We start from the raw sequence: 22619 nt of genomic DNA on the forward strand, positions 1-22619 counted from the left end.
TGTCCCTGTTATGGTTGGCTGGAAAACACCTTCACTGAAGCTCTTTGGAGATGGGCAAATGCTGCACAGCTCGGGTGCCCTCATCCTTCTTTGTGCCTGTGTGGGGGAGCAGAATGGAGCTGCTATCAGACAGCAGCCCCATCCCATCAGGGAAACAGAAATCACAAATATGGTCCCAGTGGGACTGGAAACCTCGCTCAAAGAGGATGAGAAAGTACCATCACCACCAAACTAAGCCTTCATGTCTTGGAAGGAAACTGCTGAGAGGCAAGTCCTGGCTCTGTCAAAAGAAGAGACAGGGAGAGAGGCAATGAAAGACCAAAATGCTTCCTCTCCTCAAAGAACTCAGCTCCCAGGCCTAATTACACAGCATCAACAATCCTAACCAAAACTACTGGCAGCCTCTCTCTATGTATGAGCATACAGCCAACCTCAAAATTGTGGCTTTAGCACTCACACAATTTTCACAGGCCAAAATCAGTTTAATTAGATAATTTGTAATTTCTTCTGAAAGAAAAAATGAAGGTATCTGTATACTCTTAAAACTAGTCAAACCACTATCCTTTTTTTATTTAAGCATCACTATTGGCTTGTCCCAGTTTGAAGTTTCCCACTCCCAGTTCTAACACTAATTAAACCTTTTGGGGAAGTTGTGCGCTCATTCTTATGCATTGCTATTAATACTTTTTATTGCAGTTAGTTGGGATCCAACACCATTCCACTGAACCCAGTCAGAAGGATTTTATTTTGATTTTGTCTGGCTTGTTTTATTCTTAGCAGATGGTGCAAACCCATATGTTGATGAGTACATGCCACAGGAGAGCATCTGATCCGATACAGCCAGCCCCAAACTACAGCGATGCCTGTGCTGAGGACTTCAGTGCCTGCCACCACACAGGACCACACTTCTCAGCATGGTGTGAGAGCTCAGATGGGCTTTCAAAACTATACCAGTCCTGGTGTCTAAGATACTTTTGAAAAGGTACCTCAGGCATCTCTATACGGTAGTATGACTGTCCTCAAAATTGGTATTTTTTCAAGGTAGTTTTTACTGTGCTACCCATGTAACTCAGGTGGACTAAAGGTGACACTGATATGTGAGAAATATAAATGAATATATTTTTGCATATGCAAATCAACAAATAATTTTCATGAAATATGTCTCAACAGCCATGCAGGTAACAACTTTTCCAAAGCATCTTTTTTTCCCCGCATTGTCAGAGACTCCTGCTGCCCTCCCTGTCTTTGATTTTGTTTGAAATACATCCCCTGATAACCTAAAGTGAAGTACTTATGAAGAGCTTACAGCTATTTATAGCAAAGGCTGTGTGACTGAAAACATTGCAGTTTTCTTGTGGTGGGTACTTGCATTGCTTATGAACTGCAACTGGAAAACTGTTGCCTCCCTCTTTAGCAATTCTATTCAGCATTCCCAAGGCAAGAGAGAGGGAGCCAAGGAAGGAAACAGACATAAGGACAAAATGCAAACAAACTGAAAATTTACCAATCACTTATATTCAGAAACTGAAGCGGGGGGTGGGGGTTTGGGTACAAGAAAGACTCATCTCGATCTGCATTTCAAACTGCTGGAAATGGGCATACAAAGTGGATTAGCATGATCACACCAGTATTCCTCAGCAAGGGTTTTGTGCAAGCCCCTGAGAACAGGCATAATCTCTGGTAATTACTGGATACACTGTTGTCACATCGAATAACAGCCTTTCCTCAAAACATATAAAAGTCTGCTCCCCATCGATCCTTCCAATTGGGCATTGGGTGCCACCGTCAACAGACCCAGGAATACAGCAAGCAAAGCTCGCTCCTGGACGCTGATCTGCAAATCCCACATGAACTAGTTTTCATAGCTGGGTTTTATTTGAAGTGAAAATAAATGAGGTACAGCAAGAGCAGTGGCTTAAATCTTGTACTTAATAGATTAAAATCCCTGTTCCTCTTATGCCTTCCTACAACCAAACAACCTTCGGGTCAGTTTTAAGTCCTACTGGCCAGAAATGTGATAGAAAATGAGTCAAAATTCTGATTTCTGCTGCTCACAATTACATGGTTCAAGGTCTTGCTCAACATCAGAAGAAAAGACAAGGAATGGTGAAAGGCAAAGATAATGTGTTCAGGTTTGGTTCCCTTCTGCCTTCAGATTTAACCACTGGGGGACATTTTTAGAAGAGATACCAGGATATAGGATGGCTGAGTGAGGTTGCTAGACAAGGTAAAGGTATACTTTTTATTTGTCAGTAAAGAACTGGCAACTGAAACCCCAAAAGATTGGTGTACAGCAGAATTAAAAGAGAAAAGAACCACCTTTTATTATAAATCCCAAAGCTATATGTTACTCATGGACAGTCATGGACAGTCATAGATGGAGTATTTGTTCCCAGGTGAGACCTACTAAGCCTATAAATATTTTTTTAATTAAAATAGTTTCCCTTGATCCACAGCCTCTTATCATCATTTTATGGACAACAAAATTCCACATTCATAGGTGCCTCAGACAACACACACATTTAACATGTTTTCAAGAACAGAAAGAGTGCTGACACCTGGACTCTACACAGCCACACTCAGATACAAGTCATTCTCTGAAATAACCAAGCCACAGTGAAAAAAGGAGGTCTTTCCTTAATTTGAAACCAAAGTAAAAGAACAGAAGCTATAACAGCCCTTTCATCCTTGTTCTGTAGCACCCCTCAAGAAAAAGTTAAGAGGAAGGTAAAGTCAGCTCATGAGGTGTCAGAAAAATATAATGCTTCATTTTTTAAAAATGGATATTTTAAATTGAATATACTTAAACCAGTGCATCTTTCTTTGAACCAGCTGGTGGGAAACACCAGCGGTGATGAGATACAGAATTATCTGAAACTCGAGCCTGATTCACTCTGGCACTTCTCCTGCTCCATTACAACTTCTAAATCAAGTCAAGAAGCTTGTGTAACAGGAAGTTTGTATCCACTTATCCTTATCTCCTTTCTCCACTGGTGTGACTTTAGAACACTTAGCCCTTAATTTATAGGGTAATAGTAATAAACAAACACAGAAGAACTTCCACCCGTGGAGAAATGAAGTGTGTGGGGGGAATCAACATCTTTCCTGCTTTCTAGACACTGTACAGATTATCTTGTAAATCTGAGTTTGGTCCAAAGAGAACCAGGCAGAATAGTGCTTGTCTTTCCATTCTGTTCATTTGATAGTAGAAACATTTTTAACATTAATAAAACAAAAGTGCTTTTACCAATTAATTTGGAAATATGGACAAGATGGGACATTCATACGTACTACTGTGTTACTGTATGCACAAAAACCCCCTGAAATCCCAGCAGACCTACTATTACTCACTTGCACCCCAAATGACTTTCTTCTCCCTGGTGCCATTGAGTGAAGAATAAGCATTGGTGAGAGAGAAAACAAACAAAAAACCCTCCCCTCAACACACTGATGAAAAGAGGGGATTAAGAGAATGTTTTTTTCCTTGCCACATATGTTTCCTGGAACATATCAAATTGGAATCCCAGCGCACGGAGGACAGAACAGCAAAGCTACCAAGAAGCTGGCAAGTGGCAACACGACTCATACCAACTTCTCCCTTTTGTGGAGAGCCGTATCAGAAACCTCTGTTAATAGGAGGTTATGGGAAGAACAGGTATAAATCAACCGAAGTACTTTCTGCCAACGACTGTATACAAAGCCAATGCCTATATAGAGCTAATGCACAGCGCTGGGTTCTGGAATTTGCAGCCAACTCGGAATATTAGTACGGGATTTCTAAGTTATCTGAATGCACTGTCAAGCTCATTATGATTCTTAGTTGCCAGTACTAGCTATTTTATCGGTAGCTGCCAGTGAAGTCTTCTAAGACGGATGCATCAGGCCACGCAATGCAACAGCCAAGGGGCTGCAACTCCGCGGGCAGAGATGTCAGCTGCACTGGTAATTTACACAGGAATCTTAAAAACACAGGGCAAAGAGAACGGTACCCGCACTCTATTCGCAACAAACTGCACTACCACAAAAAGGCTCGGAACATCCCCTCGAGATCCCCACGAAACTTTGTCCGGACCCAAGCACGGGCACTTCACTTTCTCCCCGAGGCGGCAGGAGAGCAGAGCTGCCCGTTCGCGGCTGCGGGACGGGGCTGCCGGCCCGGCGCCGCCGGAGCAGACGCGGAGCTGCCGCTGACCCAGCGCCGCCCGCCGCGCCCGGGGCTCCCGCCGGGGCTGCGGAGGCGCGGCCGCAGCCGGGCGCCCAGGTGGCCTCCCCGGCACGCAACTTTCCCGAGACTTTTTCGGCGCTTATCTGACTTATTGTAAAAAAAAAAAAAAAAAAAAAAGTCCTAATTAACAAATACCAAGAAAGTCGTAGTATACATTTACCGTAAGGCTGGTTACCACTTTAATCTCGCAGCTACTCAGACACAGGGATAAACCCGGCGAGGATTAACCAGGTCAGCTATATACAGCCCCGAGAGCAGCTCAGGCTACGCTCGGGCAGAGCAGGAGGCGAGGCCGGCGGGGGCAGCCCGCCGCAGCCCTCCGCTCGCCCCCCGCTCCCCGGGGCCGCGCCCGCCGAGCCTCCCCGCCCGGCCCCGCACTCACCCAGCGTCTCCGCCCGCAGCCAGAGCGGGGCCGAGGCTCCGAGCAGCAGCGAGAGCAGCAGCGAGGGGGCGGCCCGCGCCCCCCCGGCCGGGCCCATGGCTCCGGCTCTCGGCGGGGCGGCCAAGGCACAACTTCCCCACTTCCCTCCCGCTCCTTTCTCTTCCTCTCCTCTTCCTCCTCCTTCTGGTTGGGGCGGCTCCGGAGCCAGCCCGCGCTCCCGCGGAGGGGGGCGGCCGCCTCCCGGCATCCTGCCCCCCGCAGGTGTTTCTGCGGAGGCGGAGAAGGGGCCGTGCGGGGCTGCCGCTGGCCCCGTGCCCCGCCGGTGGCCGGGCTGCAGCGCTGCCGCCTCCCGCCTCCCCGGCCTGGGGCTGGGGGTGGAGAGAGGAAACGGGAGAAGGGGAAGCGCCACAATTCCCATTGGGCTGCCGCTCGGGGTATCTCCTCCTCCTGCCGTGGACCGAGGGGCCGGCGCGGCCCCGCCGCCCCCTCCCCTCGCCGAGCGCCGTTCTCCCGCCCACCGCCGCTCCGGGGGCTGCGCCGGGGTCGCGGCGTTTCCCCAAAGCCTTGCGGCCCCCGGCATCGCCTGCCAGCCCCCGGGGCTGGCGAGCCGCGTACATGCCACACACATGTATACACGCGCTCGTATATGCGAGTATGTTCTTGAGGAAACAGGATTATTTTGCCGTTCGCAGGCTGATTCCAGGCGTCGCTCCCGCTGCCGCGGCGGGAAGGGGCGCGGGGAAGCCGCAGGGCGTGTGCGGGGGAGGACACGAGTGGGGCCGGACGCTCCCGCTTGCCCCGTCCGGCCCCGTCAGTACAGCGGGGGTCGTGATGGGGCTTCCCGGTGCTGGGGAAGCGTCTCCGCGCAGGTTTGCAAGCCGTGTGGTTTGCCTGTGCCAGCGTTCTCTGTTACAATTATGGACGGAATTAAATAGGAGTTTTTCTAAAGTATGCTGTGAGCATCTCCCTCTCTGTCCGGCTCCGAAGAAACCTGTGGCATAGGGAGGGTGGCAGATGCACGGCAGGGAACACAGTGCCAGCAGCTGCAGGAGACCCGAATGTTAAGTAGGCCCCTGTGGTTTGCCTTTTAGAAATACCCTGGAGAATGGAAGGTGGGCTGTCTGACTCTGTACAGTCTTTTCGGGGATGGGTTGCTGTGAGGCAGGTGAATTCACACTGCTGGCAGGTCAGGAACGGAACACTGGGCTGCTATGCTAAAATGAAGTACAGAATTAGCTTGTATGTCAGAGACGACATTGCTAGATTTTATATTATGTCAGGAAAAGTCGAGTTTGGTAAACCTTTATTCTAATTGAGCTCTTGTTTTGTAAGTGTTAATGTCTGTTTTTTAACTTTTCAGACACCATATGTGATCAGGCATATTTTTTGCCATGTACCCAGTACATTATATTCTTGGTATATGTATTTAACACACGTTGTTAGTATTTGAGACTTACCCTTCTTTCCAAAGGAGAGTTTGAAATCTAGACTAAAATGTTAGAGATGATATAAGGCAGAATGAGTGTTTGTTAGTGCAGCAGTTTGGTGGCCAGACTAATCCTCACTGGATTTTGCCAACAAATGCCAAATCCTTCTGGTTGAAGGAGGTTGGGATAGGTCACTCTCTTGGAGATTCTGAAGGCTAAGAGACTTTTAAAGAGAAGCAGCATGTCCATGTGAATAAAAGTGGCCTGCTCTTGTACTTGTCTCACAGATTGTCAGGAGCAAATCCATACAAATGAGAGCGATTATGGAGACAAAGGGGCAAGAAAGTCAAACTCTGCAACAGTCTCAAGACTAGATTTACAGACCTCACAGAAGTGGTGAAAATATTGTGGTCACAGAAAATAATTTTTCCAATACCAAATTCTGGTCCAAAACCTACAAACAAGACTCAATGGAATAAATGGAAACATGAGGGAGAGAGATGGATAGGATAACACATATACTGCAAAACATATATCATCTTTGAAAGAGTGGTAGCTGTTGAAAAGCAATATAACAACATATGAACATGCATTGTTTTGTATTAGTCTCAGCAGGCAATCAAAACCAGTCAGTCCCACATGGGTTGGTACTGGGAATTGTACTGATTTGTATTCCATCAGCTGAGATCTAGAATATATTCTCAGTTAGTAATAGTGCCAGGTTCTAGTTCTATTTGTTAAGAGTCATCATAAATATGGACAGAACAGTCCTGCAGGTCAATCCCAGCTAACCTTAGGGAAGCACTACTGTGATAAATTGGCTTTGGTGGTCTTGGGCAATTTAATGTGCAAAACACTTTGCCATGGAGCTTGCAGATAATGTCACTAGTGCTGATCTCTCCACAGATCTTGGATGGTTGGTAATTGGTAGAGGCAAGTTAGGAGCCTTGGAAGGCCAAAACAGTTTTTGCCTGTCACACAGCTCTAGAGGCTCAGAACAAAGGGGAAGGTAGGTTGCCAGATACCATGAAAGGAGGCTTTCTTCATCTGCTGGAGGCTTGGCAGTGCCCTCTGAGACAGAGAGATAATGATTCAATTCGCAGTTATTTTTATTTCAATGATTTGTAGTGAAACGATAAGTCATGCCCTTGAGACTGGGGCTGTAAAACATCTGGGAGTGGTATTTGTTTTCCGCTCACGGCCAGTGGGGAGAGCACTGGTGGAGGGAAAGCGTGCAGGCTGCCTTTCCAATCTCACCACCCTGGGTCAGCAGGGGCTGGTCCCTTGTCCAAGGCCACGTGTTTCCTGCTGCAAACCTGTAGTGCTCAGGGGGAAGCCCTGCTCCTCTCGCCTGTGTTGGGAGCACAGCTTTCCTATTGACTGCGGCAGGATAATAATAATGCAATCAGTGAAGTAGCTTCTGTATTATTTATTTTGCTATTAAATTCTCATTACTATGCCCTCTCTCTGTCAGTTTTCAATATGCTGTAGGCAAAGAACTTACTGTCAGCTTCCAAGATTAAATAATCATTAAGATGAATGAAATAGTCTATAGCTCTCAAAGTTGTTATTCACAAGGAGGACTTGTGTAACCCTTGTCACCTTGCTACACTGGTTCATGTGTGCTTTTCCAAATTTCCCTTTGTAAGGAGGAGACTTAAAACCAGCTTTTAAATAAATATAGTTTTAAAGGCATGTGCTTTGAGTTAAGGCAAAAGTTTAGTTCAGAAAGAAGGCATACATTGAGCCTGACTAATATGTTGTCACACGGTGGGAGCTTCACAACAGGAAAACTCCCTGCCAAACCACTTCTGACAGCTTTTTGCAACTGATTTTGGTCACTCACACTGACTTAATTTGGAAGAGACCTGATTCACCCAAACACACAGTTACTTTTTAGCATGAACATATGCCTTTCCTTTACAGGTAGTTTTCCAAGGCTATGAGTTAGGAGTATTTCGTGTGTCTGTTGCAAATGGTATTAACTGAGTCACCTACAGCTAGATAATGTGTCTCATTTCATTGTATGGATCCCTTTACTGTGCGGCCACCTGCAAATGAGCCGTTTTTACTCTCCAGACCTTTGATCCCAGGATGAACAAACAGCGAGTGAGGACCTCGGGACAAAATCAGCTCAAAACGCTTCAGAAGGTGGATGGTCAGTATGGGAACATGCCCAGGTTTCATTTGTAGGCTTGTCCAGTCTCTAGCTTCATGGATTTGCTTTCTTGACCTATACTTTTTATATACTGTTGCATAATTGCATATAACACACAGAGAAAACGCTGCTTCTAAGCAGATGTAAATCATCTGATGAGTCCTTGTGTTCCTCGTGTGATGTTAAACTGGTAGTTCTCTGGGGCAAGGGGCAGGGGAGGAGGGAAAAACACACTGCAGAGCCCTCCTAAGCTTATCTTGCAAGCTTGACACTGCATATATTCTTCCTTTCAAAACATGTTGTTCTGTGCAGGTTCTAGGGGAAAAATAATAGAAAGCAAACTTAATTTATACAAAGAGGTTTAAGTTTCATCTTAATGGAGCAGTCTTGCTTTTGTGCAGCTAACAGGAAAGTTCCTGCTCTTAGTAAGTGGAAAGCTTTTTCTTTGCAGAGAAGAAGGGGGACGAATTGAAAACACAATGAGGTGGAGAGGACCCGAGGTTACAAATTACCAAACGGCAAGAACAATTCTAGACATTGAGAGGTATGTTAATCTCTTCATTAGCAGAAGGATAGCTTGCAGATTGAGAGGCCTTTTAGCGGTCTTTATATAAGGGCCAAGTTTTGCATTTTCACTGGGGCAAAAGCAAATGGTAGAGTGGATTTACAGGATAAAGCTGAGAACAAAATGCTGTGGTTGCCGATCTCCGTGTATTCAGGGACTGTGTTCTGCCAGAAGTGTATGTGTTGGTTATATAAAAAATTCAGAAAATAAAACACATAAGGTAAAATCCTTATATGTGTCTAGATGCAACATTTGTATAAACTTCATGAGGAGTCCTCTCTGTTAAAACTGATCAGACTACAGCAAAGTAAACGGTGCCACAAGGCTGTGGCATGGCTTAGGAAGTTTAGCAAATTCCTTGAGATGTACATGAATTATTCTGTGTATGTAGAGTATTTTATGGACACAATGCTCTATACTTTGTTTTTATCATTGGAATCTAAGGCCTTGCCCATGGAGCAACACGGACATTTCAGCTTCCACTAAGGTCTGCATACCATTAAACCATGAGGAGATGGACGGACCTCCAGGACTCGTCTGGAAAAATTTTGCAATTTACTCATTGGAATTAGAAAAAATCTACCCATTTGTAGTTGCCTGTGGGGCTGTGCCCTCCCTCTCAGAGCCAGCCTGGGTTCTGATGAAGTTCATGTTAGCAGCTTCCCTCCTTGCTTAATGTAAGCATCCCCGTCCAGGTGTGAAAATGCCCAGGAGGGAAGGAGTCAGTAAAATAACATTTCCACTTTTCAAGTAGTTCTGAGCAAGTAGCTAAGAGGATATCGTGACCAAACGCTTCCCCAGTATTTTAAGGCAAACATGAGGCAAGAATCAGAACAAAACAAAACAAATCTGATAGAAGAAACAGTTTAACTTGCACTAGCACAGGTCACTGCCTGCACCCATATGGATGAGTTGGAACCATGTAGTGTCATTATGTAATTACACTGGTAGCAAGAATCCCCAGGGGGGAGAGACCATAAATATTCTTAGACCTTAAGAACATGGAAAAAGAAATAACAGGCCATAAATTCCGGGAGAGAAAACTAAACCGCAGCAGGCTTCAGGACTTTTGTCTTAACCATAGGTCTTGTCTGAGTGGGAGTGATAGCAGGGCTCTTCGCAGCACTGGTAGGGAATGTCTATGGGATAATTGGATGCTAAGAGATAACCAGCCTCATTCACTGCAATAGCAGCAGTTGGGTGTAACTCTAATGAGAGTCATATAGGGGATGAATGTGCACTTTTCATCACTTTAATTGCTGTAACCTATCCAATCATGTCACCTATTATGATGTAATTATGAGATCAAGTTGAAGACTAATCATTTGTCCCACTGCCACATATTTTGCAGTTTCTCACAGCTGCTTGGTCGTCTAAGGTCATAATTTTTCATACTTTGAAGGAAAAAGAAATAAAGTTGCTAATCATCTGGATTTTGAAGACAATCAACCAAACATGCTGTGCTGCTGTCAAGAAATACGGGGCAGAACGTTCCTTTTCATTTAAACATATTTTTTTAGGATTGCCTTGAAAGATATTATGATCTAGAGATTCATGACACTTTTTGTCAAAACAGAGCCTGCTGTTTTATAATTTGTTAGTTTGACAGCATCCTTGGTCATTGTCAGTGACAAAACTCTGATTGTTTTTTATAGGTGTTTTAGAGAGATTTTGTGATGCTGCAAGTCCACATACTTTTAAAAATGTCAAATTTTGCCCATTAATGCATAGGTAATTTTTAATGGTAACATGTTTGGAATTTTCAAGAGGGAGTTCACAGCTGAATTTGCACAGTCTGCATTTTTTTTTTCCATGGGAAGCAAGTAGTCTTAATCATTTACTCATGTTTATGAGATTGCATCCAAGTAGGAGCTAAGAAATTACTTGTACAAAATATGAGGCAATCCAGTGGTCACTTCCAGGAATGACCAATTATGTTTGAATCACATGTCTTTTAAATAAAGTTGACAATTGATCTAGTTATAATCTTTCCCAAAAGGTGTGGAGTAATGGGAGATGAATGCAAATAAGCAGGACTTGATAATTTCTAATATAGAGAGTGTGCCACTTAAGCACACTGGAGAGGGCAGTTTATGTGTTGGTTTATTGATCATGATACTTGTGCCTGTATAACTAAGAGAGCTGAAAGCAAATACAAGTTTGAACTGAGTGACTACTTGGTTTAAAAGCAGTCATCCAGTTTACTCCAGATCTAGCTTGTCTTCCTAATTTCAAGGGTTATCATACCATGTTGCAGTTTTCCTGCAGGGTATGATATGAACTCAGTCTCAGGAGTTGAAAAGTAAGACCTTCTTTCTCTTCAGTTCATTTGTTTCAAGAGAGAGGGATGGGAATCATGCTTATTAATTTAGCAATTATGATGTGTGGGAATGTGGTCCCTCCCCCCTCCCTGTGCTCTGCACAGGCCCTGTGGAAGTCTGCACAGCAGTAAGCCAGTTATGCATAGTGGAAGCACAAGTCATAAATCTGCAATAATCATTATGTATGGAGAAAAAGCTTCTTGTGCAACTTTTCTGCACAGCATTGGGCCACTACGCCAATGAATCACAAGGTCAAATTCTTGTAATTCATACTGACACAGCTGTGGATCACAACTGTATATATAGTTTAAGGATTCACTGTGAATTGCTTTTGAAGCCAGGCTATTTATTGAATGTAAAAGCCTGATCAAATGTAATCTGTCTCTGTAAAAAACTTTTTGCCTTTTTGCAAATAATTAGAAAAATGTGAGTTTGAGTGAATATTTTCTCCTATTTCAATTACTTTAATTACATTAATGTACTATTGTGCCTGTTTATGAAATATAAAAACTTAGAGCCTGCTTTAGGTTCCTTGTCAAAGATGACTGCACGACAGAAAGTAAATATATCATGTTGGTGAACACTCAAATCTGTTTTGAACATTCTTTCTTCATAAGATAATAAAAAAACAATAATTCATATTTGTTGCCACCCAAAGTTAGGTTTGTGTGGACAGTATAATTTCTCAGATATTCCTTCCCAAAGCAAGAACTTTTAGCTTTCTTCTGTCTTTTTCTTTTCATTAAAGATACTGTATTCTTAGTTATGACAGACATGCATGCTGGTAGTTGTTCTTTGCCCTGGGGTTCATAAATGGTCCTAAAAGGCCTTTTTCCAAATGTGATAGACATAGTTGAGCTCAAGTTAGGTCTGCCTCCAAGACTTAAATTCAGCCTGTATTTTAATTTTTTGCTCTATATTCAGTATGGCATTTGTTCACCAAAATCAGACATTCTTACCCTCCTTCCCTTGAGCATGATGAAGGTTTTGGTGCAGGCTGGTGGGGTTGGGTTGGCTGTCCATGTGGATTCAGCCCAGGCATGCACCTACTGTGGGCTGCTTGCCTGCACAGGTGAGAGAAATAAGGGCCAGGCATCCACTGTGTGAGCAGCTCTGCTGCCTAACCTGAGTTTCCATCTCCTGCTGCTTGGGCATGTTGGGTTCCCACACTAACATTTATCTGTTTCATACATTTTTATCCTCAATAGCTTAAAAAGTTTGAGTGAACCCTTCATGGCGTCATTCTCCAGTGGATGAACAGAGCACCTGGGAACAAGAAAACCTTCATCTGTCGTGAGCAGCCGGGGCAGAGAACAACTGTTTGTGGCTGAAGTCCCTGTAAGAACGCCCACCACCCAGCCACAGCTCCTCATGTGCACAAAGAATCAGGCAGCTTCACAGAGGAGATGCCTTGGGACAGCTGGGATTAGTCTGGCACAAAAGGATTCAGGATGCATACCCAGAATGCCAAATGGTGAGCAGGGTGTTGGTGAAGTCAGCCACAGCTAAGACTGTTATTAACTGCTCTAACCAGGCCAAAACTAACCCTGGTTATAATTACCTGCTCAGGCTCTCCAGTTACCTCTGCTCTCAGAGAAGATCTGAGTCCCGGCAGTTTCTGGCTTTCTCATGCAGCACCCTGCTCGTGAGGGATTTACAAGGACTCAGCACCTTTTCAGGAGTTACCATAATCTTTTAGGCTCAGAGTTCTGCTGTGGACATTTGAATACTGTACCATTTATAGGTATTTGACTTCCTGTTTAAATAAAGATAAGCATGGTATATTAATCAATAATTGGGATTAACATTAGCATGTGGAACTGTCTTCTAGCTGACTTTGTAGCTTTTACTTGGAAAAGAGAGCGATCAAATGGGTTTTGATTAGTTCTCGTGGCATTATCTGATTCCTCTCCTACACTCCCACCAATATGCTCCTGTTACCAGGGATCTAGAGAGGCAAATCCTATCCTCTAAATGAGCAGGAAGCCCAGCTGGTCTTCAGCCTGCCTCTCAGTTACCAACCACTCTGGAGCACATGTGGGTAATTTCACATTGGCTTCTTCTGGTTGCAGCCTGGATTTGGTGGACCATGAACTTTCACTTGCTTCCTTGCATTTTATGCCCAGTATTTTTTCTTGATGTTCTTTGTTTTACGTTACTGTCCCAAGATTTTTTGTTGTTGTTGTTGCTTTGATCTGTAGAATTACATTAATGCAATAAAATAGCAAACACCAAAGCAAAGGAAACTGTAGGGGGATAGAACATAAGTAAATAAAGGTAGTATAGAAAGTAATCTTACCCCTAAAGACTTGCAGCTGAGCCAGTTATTAAGGATTAGGAGCAGGCCTGATGTTAACAAGCCACACCTGTAACCAATCAGAAGAGTGTTATAGAGCAGGCCTGATGTTAACAAGCCACACCTGTAACCAATCAGAAGAGTGTTATAAAAGAGTGGATTGGCTAGTTGAGGGGAACTGGAGTCAGTGCCTAGAGGAGTTGCCTGCAAGAACCATTGAGGAGGTACAAAACTCTAGCCATACATCTCCCTTACAATGTAATGACAATAGAACTCATGCACTATAATGACAACAAATGGTGACCCTGATGTAATTTGGGAAAGGAGACTTAAATACTAAACTATATGACCCCATGGATTGGGGAGATAAAGGACTCGACTACTAAACTGTATAACCCTGTGGATTTGGGGAAACAGGACTCACCTATATAACCCAATGGATTCGGGGAAAAGGACTTGAATACTAAACTACAGGTAACATATATCAATTGCAGCTATTAATGTTTGTTAAATGTGAGTATAAAAGATTTTGAAGATAAGTACTTTGTAAACTGAGAAAATCTGCAAAACTGAACCAACACTCAAGAAATATATATATTCATGCTATAATATGTTGCCTGAACATTTATATAACTCTTAGTTCTAAATGAAATATATGCATGTATCATAATGTTAATTTATTTGAACATGTCCTTCTAGAAATGCTGCAAGTCTGTAATTAAAAGAAAAAGGGGGAATTGTAGGGGGATAGGACATAAATAAATAAAGGTAGTATAGAAAGTAATCTTCCCCCCTAAAGAGTTGCAGCTGAGCCAATTATTAAGGATTAGGAGCAGGCCTGATGTTAACAGGCCGCAGCTGTAGCCAATCATCAGAGTGTTATAAGAGTGGGTTGGTTGGCTGAGGGGAACTGGAGTCAGTTGGCTGCTGTGAGGACAAGGAAGAGTCAGTGTCTGGAGGAGCTGCCTACAAGAAACATCAAGGAGGTATGAAATTCTAGCAATGTGGAACCCTTGCAATGTAATGACAATAGAACTCATGCACTATAATGACAACAGGAAACAAAACCAGCATGACAGAGATACCGTAGTCATAGAAAATAATTATAACATTTGCAGACAGCCATTCTACCGAGTAAAGGCTAACTTGTTGCTACATAAAAGAAATACTTATAGCTGTTTTATTTTACTAGTATTATAAAGACACACTTATAGACAATTCCTCATATGTATTACATTTATCTGAAAAATTTGTGTGAAAATGCAATGAACTATTTTTACTGGCATACAGACATTGGAGTAGATCTACCTGGGCACTCTGTGCACCTGGAATCTCCACTAAATGGAACATTACTGCTTAGCAGTCTTGTTTCGGCAGAGTATCTTTCTTAGATTAGTTCTTGGGCCTAATCTAAAGTACCTTGACATTACTGGAGGAGCCTCTATTGACAGCAGTGCCAAATGTGTTTTGGTCCCATGCTTTCTAGATTCTAGTGCTGTAACATTTCAAGATATTGCTGTATGCATAGCTCTTCACTCTGCTCAACTTCTGCAGCTTGCAGAGCAATGGAAGACTGCATGTGTCTGCACCTAATTTAAATTGCTGTTAGGATGGTTATTCCCCAGTACACTGGACTGAGAACACAAATGCCCAGGGAGGTTGAAGGATATGGTCTTTACTTAACCTGCGCATTATTGTGAAAGGGCACATTAACCTTTTTTCAGAGAATAGTCTTTCTGTGGTTTGTGATTTAGTAGAAATCCAAAACATGGCTGGAAAATAAATTTTTAACATGACCAAACAAAACCACCAACCCAACCAAAAAACAAAACCAAAAACCAACCAAAGAAACAAAAAACCCAGCCCCTACCCCAACCTAGCCAGAAGAATCTTCTCAGAAATAGTTGTTTTAGTTATTGTTTTAAAATTATTCATTCTCTTATATCCATTTTGATACAGAGATTTTCTCTTTTTAATGAATCCCTTATCTTTGAGGTCCACTGAGTCCTTTCAGCCTTAGAAAAGGAAATCATTGTGCTTGTGCATGTAAATAATACTGGAAAAATAATTTACTTTTCATAAACCAGTTTAGATCTTTAATCTGGGGAGCATAAACATATGAACCTGTATGACATCCCTTGTTTAATGTTTGTCCTGTCTTAGCCTGCTTTGCATTGAGGTAGTGTTTTTCATTACAGCTTAAGCATGTAATTGTTCTGCAAATCTTTTAGGAGTCCAGATGTGCTCACAATTAAAGGCCACCTCTTACTACTTGTGTTATCATAATGCACAGAGAGGTCACTGCTCTGTTGTGCAAGATCACACTCAAACATGTCATGACCAGCAGACCCTGCTCCCCAGGCTTCCCTCTATTAAGGGACAATAATGTATCAGACCTAAATTTAGTTAACAATAGCAGCTGCTAGAGTGAAGGCTCAAACCAACTGGGTCAAAGGGTTCCTTTCTTTGCCTCACTTCCCCTCTTCCTGGAGCTCACCTGATGTTGTGTTGAGCTAATTCAATTTGCTGAGGTAGCAGAACATTCTCTTCACAACAAGGTGGATGGCTTTCCGCTGTGCTGGGGACCTGAATTAGCTCAGGAGAGGATCAAAACCGTGCCAGAGCTGGTGCAAGGGGAAGGGAAGGACTGCACTGCTAGGGCAGGAAAGGAGAGGAAAGCAGGTCTGGGACCATGCCAGGGCTGATGTCCTTTACAGGTGATAAATTCTCTCGGCATCGGGATGCACCTGCACTGGCAGTGTGCGGGTTTAGCTCTGTGTGCCTGTGTCCTCCTTGCTCTGGCACCTGCCTGGCTTCTCAGTAAAGACAACTTCCTGAGGAAGGAAACTTCCCTCAGCCTGAAGGAAATTTCCTCAGCAAAAGAAAATAAAAAAGCTGGTTTAACACCCAACCCACCATCTTGCTGTGATTCTGACAGCATGGCTGTGCCAGCCTGGGGGTCAGCACATATGGCTGTGGGCAGATAATACTCAGGCTGTTTAAAAGCATTGCAATTAATTTAAAATCAATATATCTAAATTCGAGTGACTGCTGCTGCAGTCAATGGAGTTGGCAGACTCAGATCAGTGGCCTTTTGAGATTCTTGAATGATCGCCGTGGCTCTCAGCTACTGGTCCAGAATTGCAGGGTTCCCTTGCTCTGGGGTGACACCTGCCAGCCCACCCTGAGGGTGTACCTGGGACGGGCTGGCTCTGCCCAGCATCCCTGGGCTCCCCCAGGAACCAGGCCCCGTGTCAGCCCCTGAAGCCCCTGCCCCAGGAGTGTAACATCAGGGCCACTCTCCATCCCTGGGCAACATCCCAACCTTGGCCTCTCTGTCCCCAGCAAGGTGCTGGATGATGGCCCTGGCTGCCCTGCTGTTGGCTGGGGGTGGGATGGGCTCTGCCCTGGGAACACCCTACCATGGTACTTGATAAAAATGAGAGCAAGCTCCCAGACTAAAGTGATTTCAGCTTTTATGATAAGAAAAAGAAAGGCCTAAAGCATGGGGGCCTGCAGGCCGAGCAGGAACATTCCTGTTGAGGGTGCTGCAGCACCGGTGCCGGGTCTTTTCAGTAGCGTAGTCCCGATGTTCCAGATGGAGCAGCACAGATTCAGTGGGTCAGAAGCCCTTTTTTATCCTGTTTTTTGTCCCTTTGGATTGGTTTCTTTTTGGAGCCTTCATTTGCATGAAGGTTTAAGGTGCTTGATTGGCCCATTATGTTCTGTCCAGGCTGGCTCGTTTTTGCCTGGGGGATGCCTCACTTTGCTTAGATGTGTTATGCTTATAACTACCCTTTTAACCCCTTTTACAATATAATAACCAAACTAACAGTACATGCTTAACCATCTATCAACTATTTTACAGCAGTTTCTAACCTATTTTTGACAGTACCTAAACACTGCTAGTCCAGGGTGAACATCTGGTACTCCCAGCAACAGAGAGGGTGTCACTGGGGACCTGTGTTTAGGGAATGGGACCAAGCCCCATGTCCCCCATAACAGGGGATTGAGTGCACAGTGGGGGAGCTCAGCAGGGGCTGGCCCTCATCAGGTTGATCTGAATTTGGGGCTGTGGAGCTCTGCTCAGGCCTTCCCCTGCACCCAGAAGGGCAAGGAGCAGACTTGTTGGTGTTCCAGAGTGGTTTAAATCCTTGGAGGATAAAGCCTGAAGCTGACTGGGCTGCCTGTGATGTTGGTGCATGCTAGCAGGTCGAGACAAAGTGTTGTCCTGCCCACAGCATTTACCTTAGCAGTTATTGCAGGTGGAAATGATGTGCTGGATTACCATCCCCAGGATTTCTCCTGATGGAAGATTCCAGCCCTCTCCTTCAGAAAAGAAGGGATTAGATATATCTCCAACTGTTTGCAACAAGCCTGTGTTTTAGAGAGCATCCTTAATTTTTGTCCCCCTACTGTGAGAAGGTTTGCTCTTGCTTGCATGGAGAAAGGGATCTGCTTGTTCCTGTGCACCAGTGTCAGTGCCTGTACCCAGGGGTGCTGCTCAGTCAAGAAGAGGAGGGTGGGAATTTATGGGGGGAGAAAGACTGGGACTCTAGATACCTACCAAAAGGTTAGTGAGCAATGTATCCAAATAATAGTCCAGCAACACACTTTCTCAGGCTGGTGATTGAAATGGTCAAATCCAGCCCCAGTTAATTCCTGTCTCCACAGTGGGCACTGTTGCTTCTCAGTCTGTAAGGAGCTCAAGGCAGATGGGCTCTCTCCTGGATTGCTGGATAAGCAATTTCTTTTTATGGAACTACTGGGAGATGAAATGTTCAGGTATTTGGGAATGCCATGGAAACCAGGGGTGTTAGAGGTAGAGACTTTTATGGGAGATGTTTATGCAAACTGAACACCTTACTGTTCTGAGGATCTTTACAAAGATTGAAGATTGTGTAATCTGCACTACTGCTTCTGCACCTTTTGTCTTTTTCTCCTAATCTTGATTTTATATCTTCTTACACACTGATCTACAGGCTCAGAGCGATAAGTCACTCCCTCTGTGGTATGCAATCTTCTTTCCTTCTGTTTCCCTCTAAAGCCCTTTGCACATCTTTTTTATGCAATCCTCTTCAGACATCCTGCATCAGGCCATTTTACCCTCACACTGTTGCACTGCCTGCTACATGTGTATGTTAAAATTTAGTTTTCTTCAAATTTCAGACAGCACGTTTGTTTAGTAATAATCAGGAAATAACTAATAGATAACACAGTTGAACAAAGCACCGAATAGCTTTGCTAATACTTTGCCAACTCACCGTCTTTAAAGAAATACAAAAAAGTGCAAGCTTTACCTACTTAACAGCAAGGTTTTTATTGTTACTTTGTGCTCACTCTCTCCTAATGTTGTGTATGATGATCACACAAACATAGTTTAATAAACTCTGATATATTATTTTCCTTTTTAGATTTCAATTTTCTAGCAATGTATTTATAGATCCATGTTACCCTTTAGCATTCCTTATCTTTTCTATCCTGGCCTAGCTTTTACATCTCTTCCTGTTAATCTCCACAGCTCAAATTTGCCTAGTCTGAAACCCATCGTTGTGCATCGTTTAATGAGACATTTCTCCAGTCATCATTACTGCAGATCAATAGAAGCAAATCCCTGTCTCCTGACTGGTTTAGCTAAGGATCTCATGCATGACTGTCTTTCCAATTTGATCCAGTTTAACAGTCTGTTTCTCCCCCCCCTCCCCGACCCCACTTTTTTAATCTGCAGAGATAGATATAAATCTTGAGCCAGACTCCAGGGGGTTTCTCTTGTATGGCCTTCCCTCTGTTTGTGCACAGCACTCCCTGATCGACTGGCTGCTATTGCCAGACAAACAGCTGTCTTAGCAGTTGCACTAACAAATGAAAGGGGAAGGAGGGAGGCTGGGGCAGTGGAGGGAACCTTTTTGCCCTAAGGGTCCTTGTTCATTTACTTTACTAAGAAATTCAAAATCTAATGGGGGCCCATTGCTGGAGGGAAAATGAGAATAATCTATGATCTTTGGAAAAGAGTGAAAAATCCATTATCACTCTTCACATCAGCATATCTTTTCACGATGACCTCCCCAAGACAAAGATAGAAACTGATAAGTAAAAGCTGAGGTTTTCCTTTTCCTTGCTCTGCCCTGTAGGCTGGTTGAGGGATTGACAGTCTCTCCTTTCTCACCTCTCCCAACTTTCCTTCTCATCAAGATAGGACTCAGGAACTGTGGTCTAACTTCAAAGAATTTTTCGTGCTGTTTGACAGGACACAAACAATCCAGTTTAGACACAAACATCTGTGGGCTTTTGGGTGTTCCTGCCTGCCTCCTCAGCCATCCCGTGTCCAGTTTTTGCTGTCCTGCCGATTCCTGCTGTGTCTTGTTGTTTTGTGAAGCCGTGCACAGATGTGTTCGAGAGGCAGCACAAAGACAATTGTTTCATTTGATGAGATTTTAGGTGCCTGACTCAAAATGGGCAGGGGAGGAGATTAAAATTAGATTGCTGGAGTGGGTATTACGTTGAGATTTTTGGCCAAACTTTGTGATGAAGGTTGCTGTCACAAGGGCAGGAATGATGACACAACTCCAGGTCTGGATCAGCTGGGAGTTGACCATTTGAGAGCTTTTGTCCTGTACTATTAAAATAAGCTGAAGTTGCCATCAGTTTATGTTAATGTGTTGATCTGTAACCTTTTGGCAGCCCAGACGGTGTTTCCCAGCTGATCTTTCTGGCTGCATGTGCAACAGCCTGTGGCTGTGCACTGGGGTGAATGGTAGAGGCTGCCAACCCATCTTGAGCCAATAATTTTAATCTTCTGCTGTAAGTGCAGCAAAGCACTAAAGCTCTGTGTCTTTGATCCTGGGTCTGCTTATATTATACTATTCATGTGTACAAATGCACAGCCTTGTGCATGTCCATGTACGGGAAAGTTTTGATTTTATGGATTATGATGATTTCAGGTATAAAGAAGCTGTTATTCACTTTACTGGCAGTAACAATATACATGTTTCTCCTCAAGGTATGATAGCCCTTACTCATTGCTATCAGGGCTGACCCTTTTTAAATAGTTCTGTTTTTCTTACAAGAGACTCAGAAGAACTTGAAAGATGAATCCATAGTTTGCAAAGAGCTCTGATATGTACTTCTGTCCGGGTAGGGAATTGTGATCAAGTTTTCTCTATTTTTCTCTTAATTCTCAGTCTTCTCCCTTGCAGATATACTGGTCTGTACTTGTGCTGCTCTTTGCAATAAAGGAAATTATATTCTGTAAGGAGATATGTAATATAAAGGACTAGGTTATTAATGATATCTCACAAAATTTGGATCCCTAGAACCACATCAGTGTGCAGTGTGATGGAAGTGATGTACTTAAAAATTACACTTAATGTTTTGTTATTTACAGATATTGCAAACAGTCCTTTTAAAGTTCAGCTTCTAAAACCCATACAATGCTCTCTTCTTGTAGAATTCCTGAAATTCAGGTTAAAAATCTAAAGACTCAGGTGACTGTTACTGCTTGTTCTCCCAGTGTGTTCAAAGGAAGGTAAGCAAGAAAGGAGATATTGCAGTGCTTTTTTTTTTTTTTTCCTTTGAAAGTCTTGGTTTATGGGATGTTACAGTGACACCTGGTGGAAAACGGTGCTGGAAGCTGAAGAAAAATTTCTGCACCATTTGAGTAGTTCATTTGAATCGTATCTTTAATATTAGTGTTTTATTAACTAACTGTAATGGTTAGAGCCCATTTGTGCAAGGCACGTGTGCACTACCCCTATATGAGTGTGCAAAGACACACACTCATAGACTGACAAGACTGACAAGAATTATCCTCATCAGTAACAGCCAAGCTTTCAGGTTACAAAGGATTCATTATGTGTGCTTGATAGTAACCACATTTCCTTGTCTGACAAGCCAAATGCTGTTTTGTTATTTTTAAGGCGCTGTGAACTTTTTCTTCAGACGAAGATGCACCTTGATCATATTCCTGACCAGGAGTTAATGTGGTTCTTAACCTGGTGGAGTCACCATCCCTGGAAGCATTCACGAAACCTATGGACATGGCATTTAGTGCTATGGTTTAGTTGGCATGGTGGTGTGCAGCCAAAGGTCGGACTCAGTGATCTTGGAAGTCTTTTCCAACTATAATGATTCTATGATTCTGTATTTCTCATCTCCCAGTGCTTCTCCCTTTCCATCCTGAAAAAACACCCTAGATATCCTAACAATCAAACAGTTCCTTTAAAAAATCCAAAACTAATTTAAAAAAAATGTTGACTGTTTAAATCCTATTAAAAGATTTTTTTAAAAAGTTTGAACTTAGGCATATTCTTTTACCTGTGCTATGTCTAAGTTAGTAATTTAATACCATGCCAGACAGCACTCTTAATCCTGAGTGACCACATAGATCAATTGTTGAACTCTCTCTGATTTTGATCCACATCAACACAAACACAAATAATATCCAGGAGCAGTTTGGGATATAGTAACTCTAAGAGCCACTGACCATAGGTATTTCAGCTATGCCTATCCTCTCTTGGATGAATAAGAGATTTTTAAAGTGTGGATGTGGGTACATTGTCCCCATGCCACTTGCTGGGGTATTAATGTGGCTATATTGAATTTACTGTTATAGACCTAAAAGTCCTAGAGACCAAATCCTGAAGGTCCTACATGTCCTAACTGTCCAAAGCCAAAGTTCTTTGCTTCAGGAAGGAATTTCAGCCTCCATTTGCCTGTCACCAGCTTCCTCTTCAGTGTTGCTGGTCACGTGAGCTCTGATGAAACTTCAGCCAAGATGAGCTGGATTAACAGAGACCTACTATTTAAGCAGTCAGACTAAACTGGCTTATTTCGGCTGGATCTAAGGAGCTCCTTCTTGAGCAGCTTTGCTCATGGGCTGGAGTGGGGGCAGCATCCTTCTTGAGTGGAGAAGTGACAAGCAAATTGGGCAGTAATTCCTCCACACCTGCATAGCTGAAAGCAAACCTCACCCTAGATGAGCCTTACTCTCATCTGGAAGCTGCCTTGAGTAATAAAGACTGAGACAATGCACAAGGAAACCCCCCAGGGCAACTGGAAAAAAAGGAAAGGATGAATCCTGGTCCTAAAAGCCTTTCCTTCCTTGGACCACATTGAGCCATGTCCATTGTCTGTTTCCATCCTGGCTTTTCCTTTCCTCCTGCCTTAGGAAAGGAAAAGCCTTTCTTTACTCCTTTCACTGCATGGGCAGGACAGCACAGGGGATTCTACTACAGCCTGAGCCAGAA

The 22619-nt window shown here is 43.6% G+C and overlaps 1 protein-coding gene across 1 annotated transcript in view; it reads right to left on the bottom strand.

Moving 5' to 3' along the window:
• The window catches only part of DCBLD1 (discoidin, CUB and LCCL domain containing 1), a 46107-nt gene extending 41082 nt beyond the window's left edge, over positions 1-5025 (bottom strand). Inside the window, exon 1 of the mRNA XM_058021351.1 lies at positions 4608-5025. Within this exon, the coding sequence (XP_057877334.1) occupies positions 4608-5025 (418 nt within the window). The remainder of the gene's footprint in view (positions 1-4607) is intronic.
• Positions 5026-22619: the final 17594 nt, after the last annotated feature.

Source organism: Melospiza georgiana, chromosome 3, assembly GCF_028018845.1.
Source record: "Melospiza georgiana isolate bMelGeo1 chromosome 3, bMelGeo1.pri, whole genome shotgun sequence".
NCBI lineage: Eukaryota > Metazoa > Chordata > Aves > Passeriformes > Passerellidae > Melospiza > Melospiza georgiana.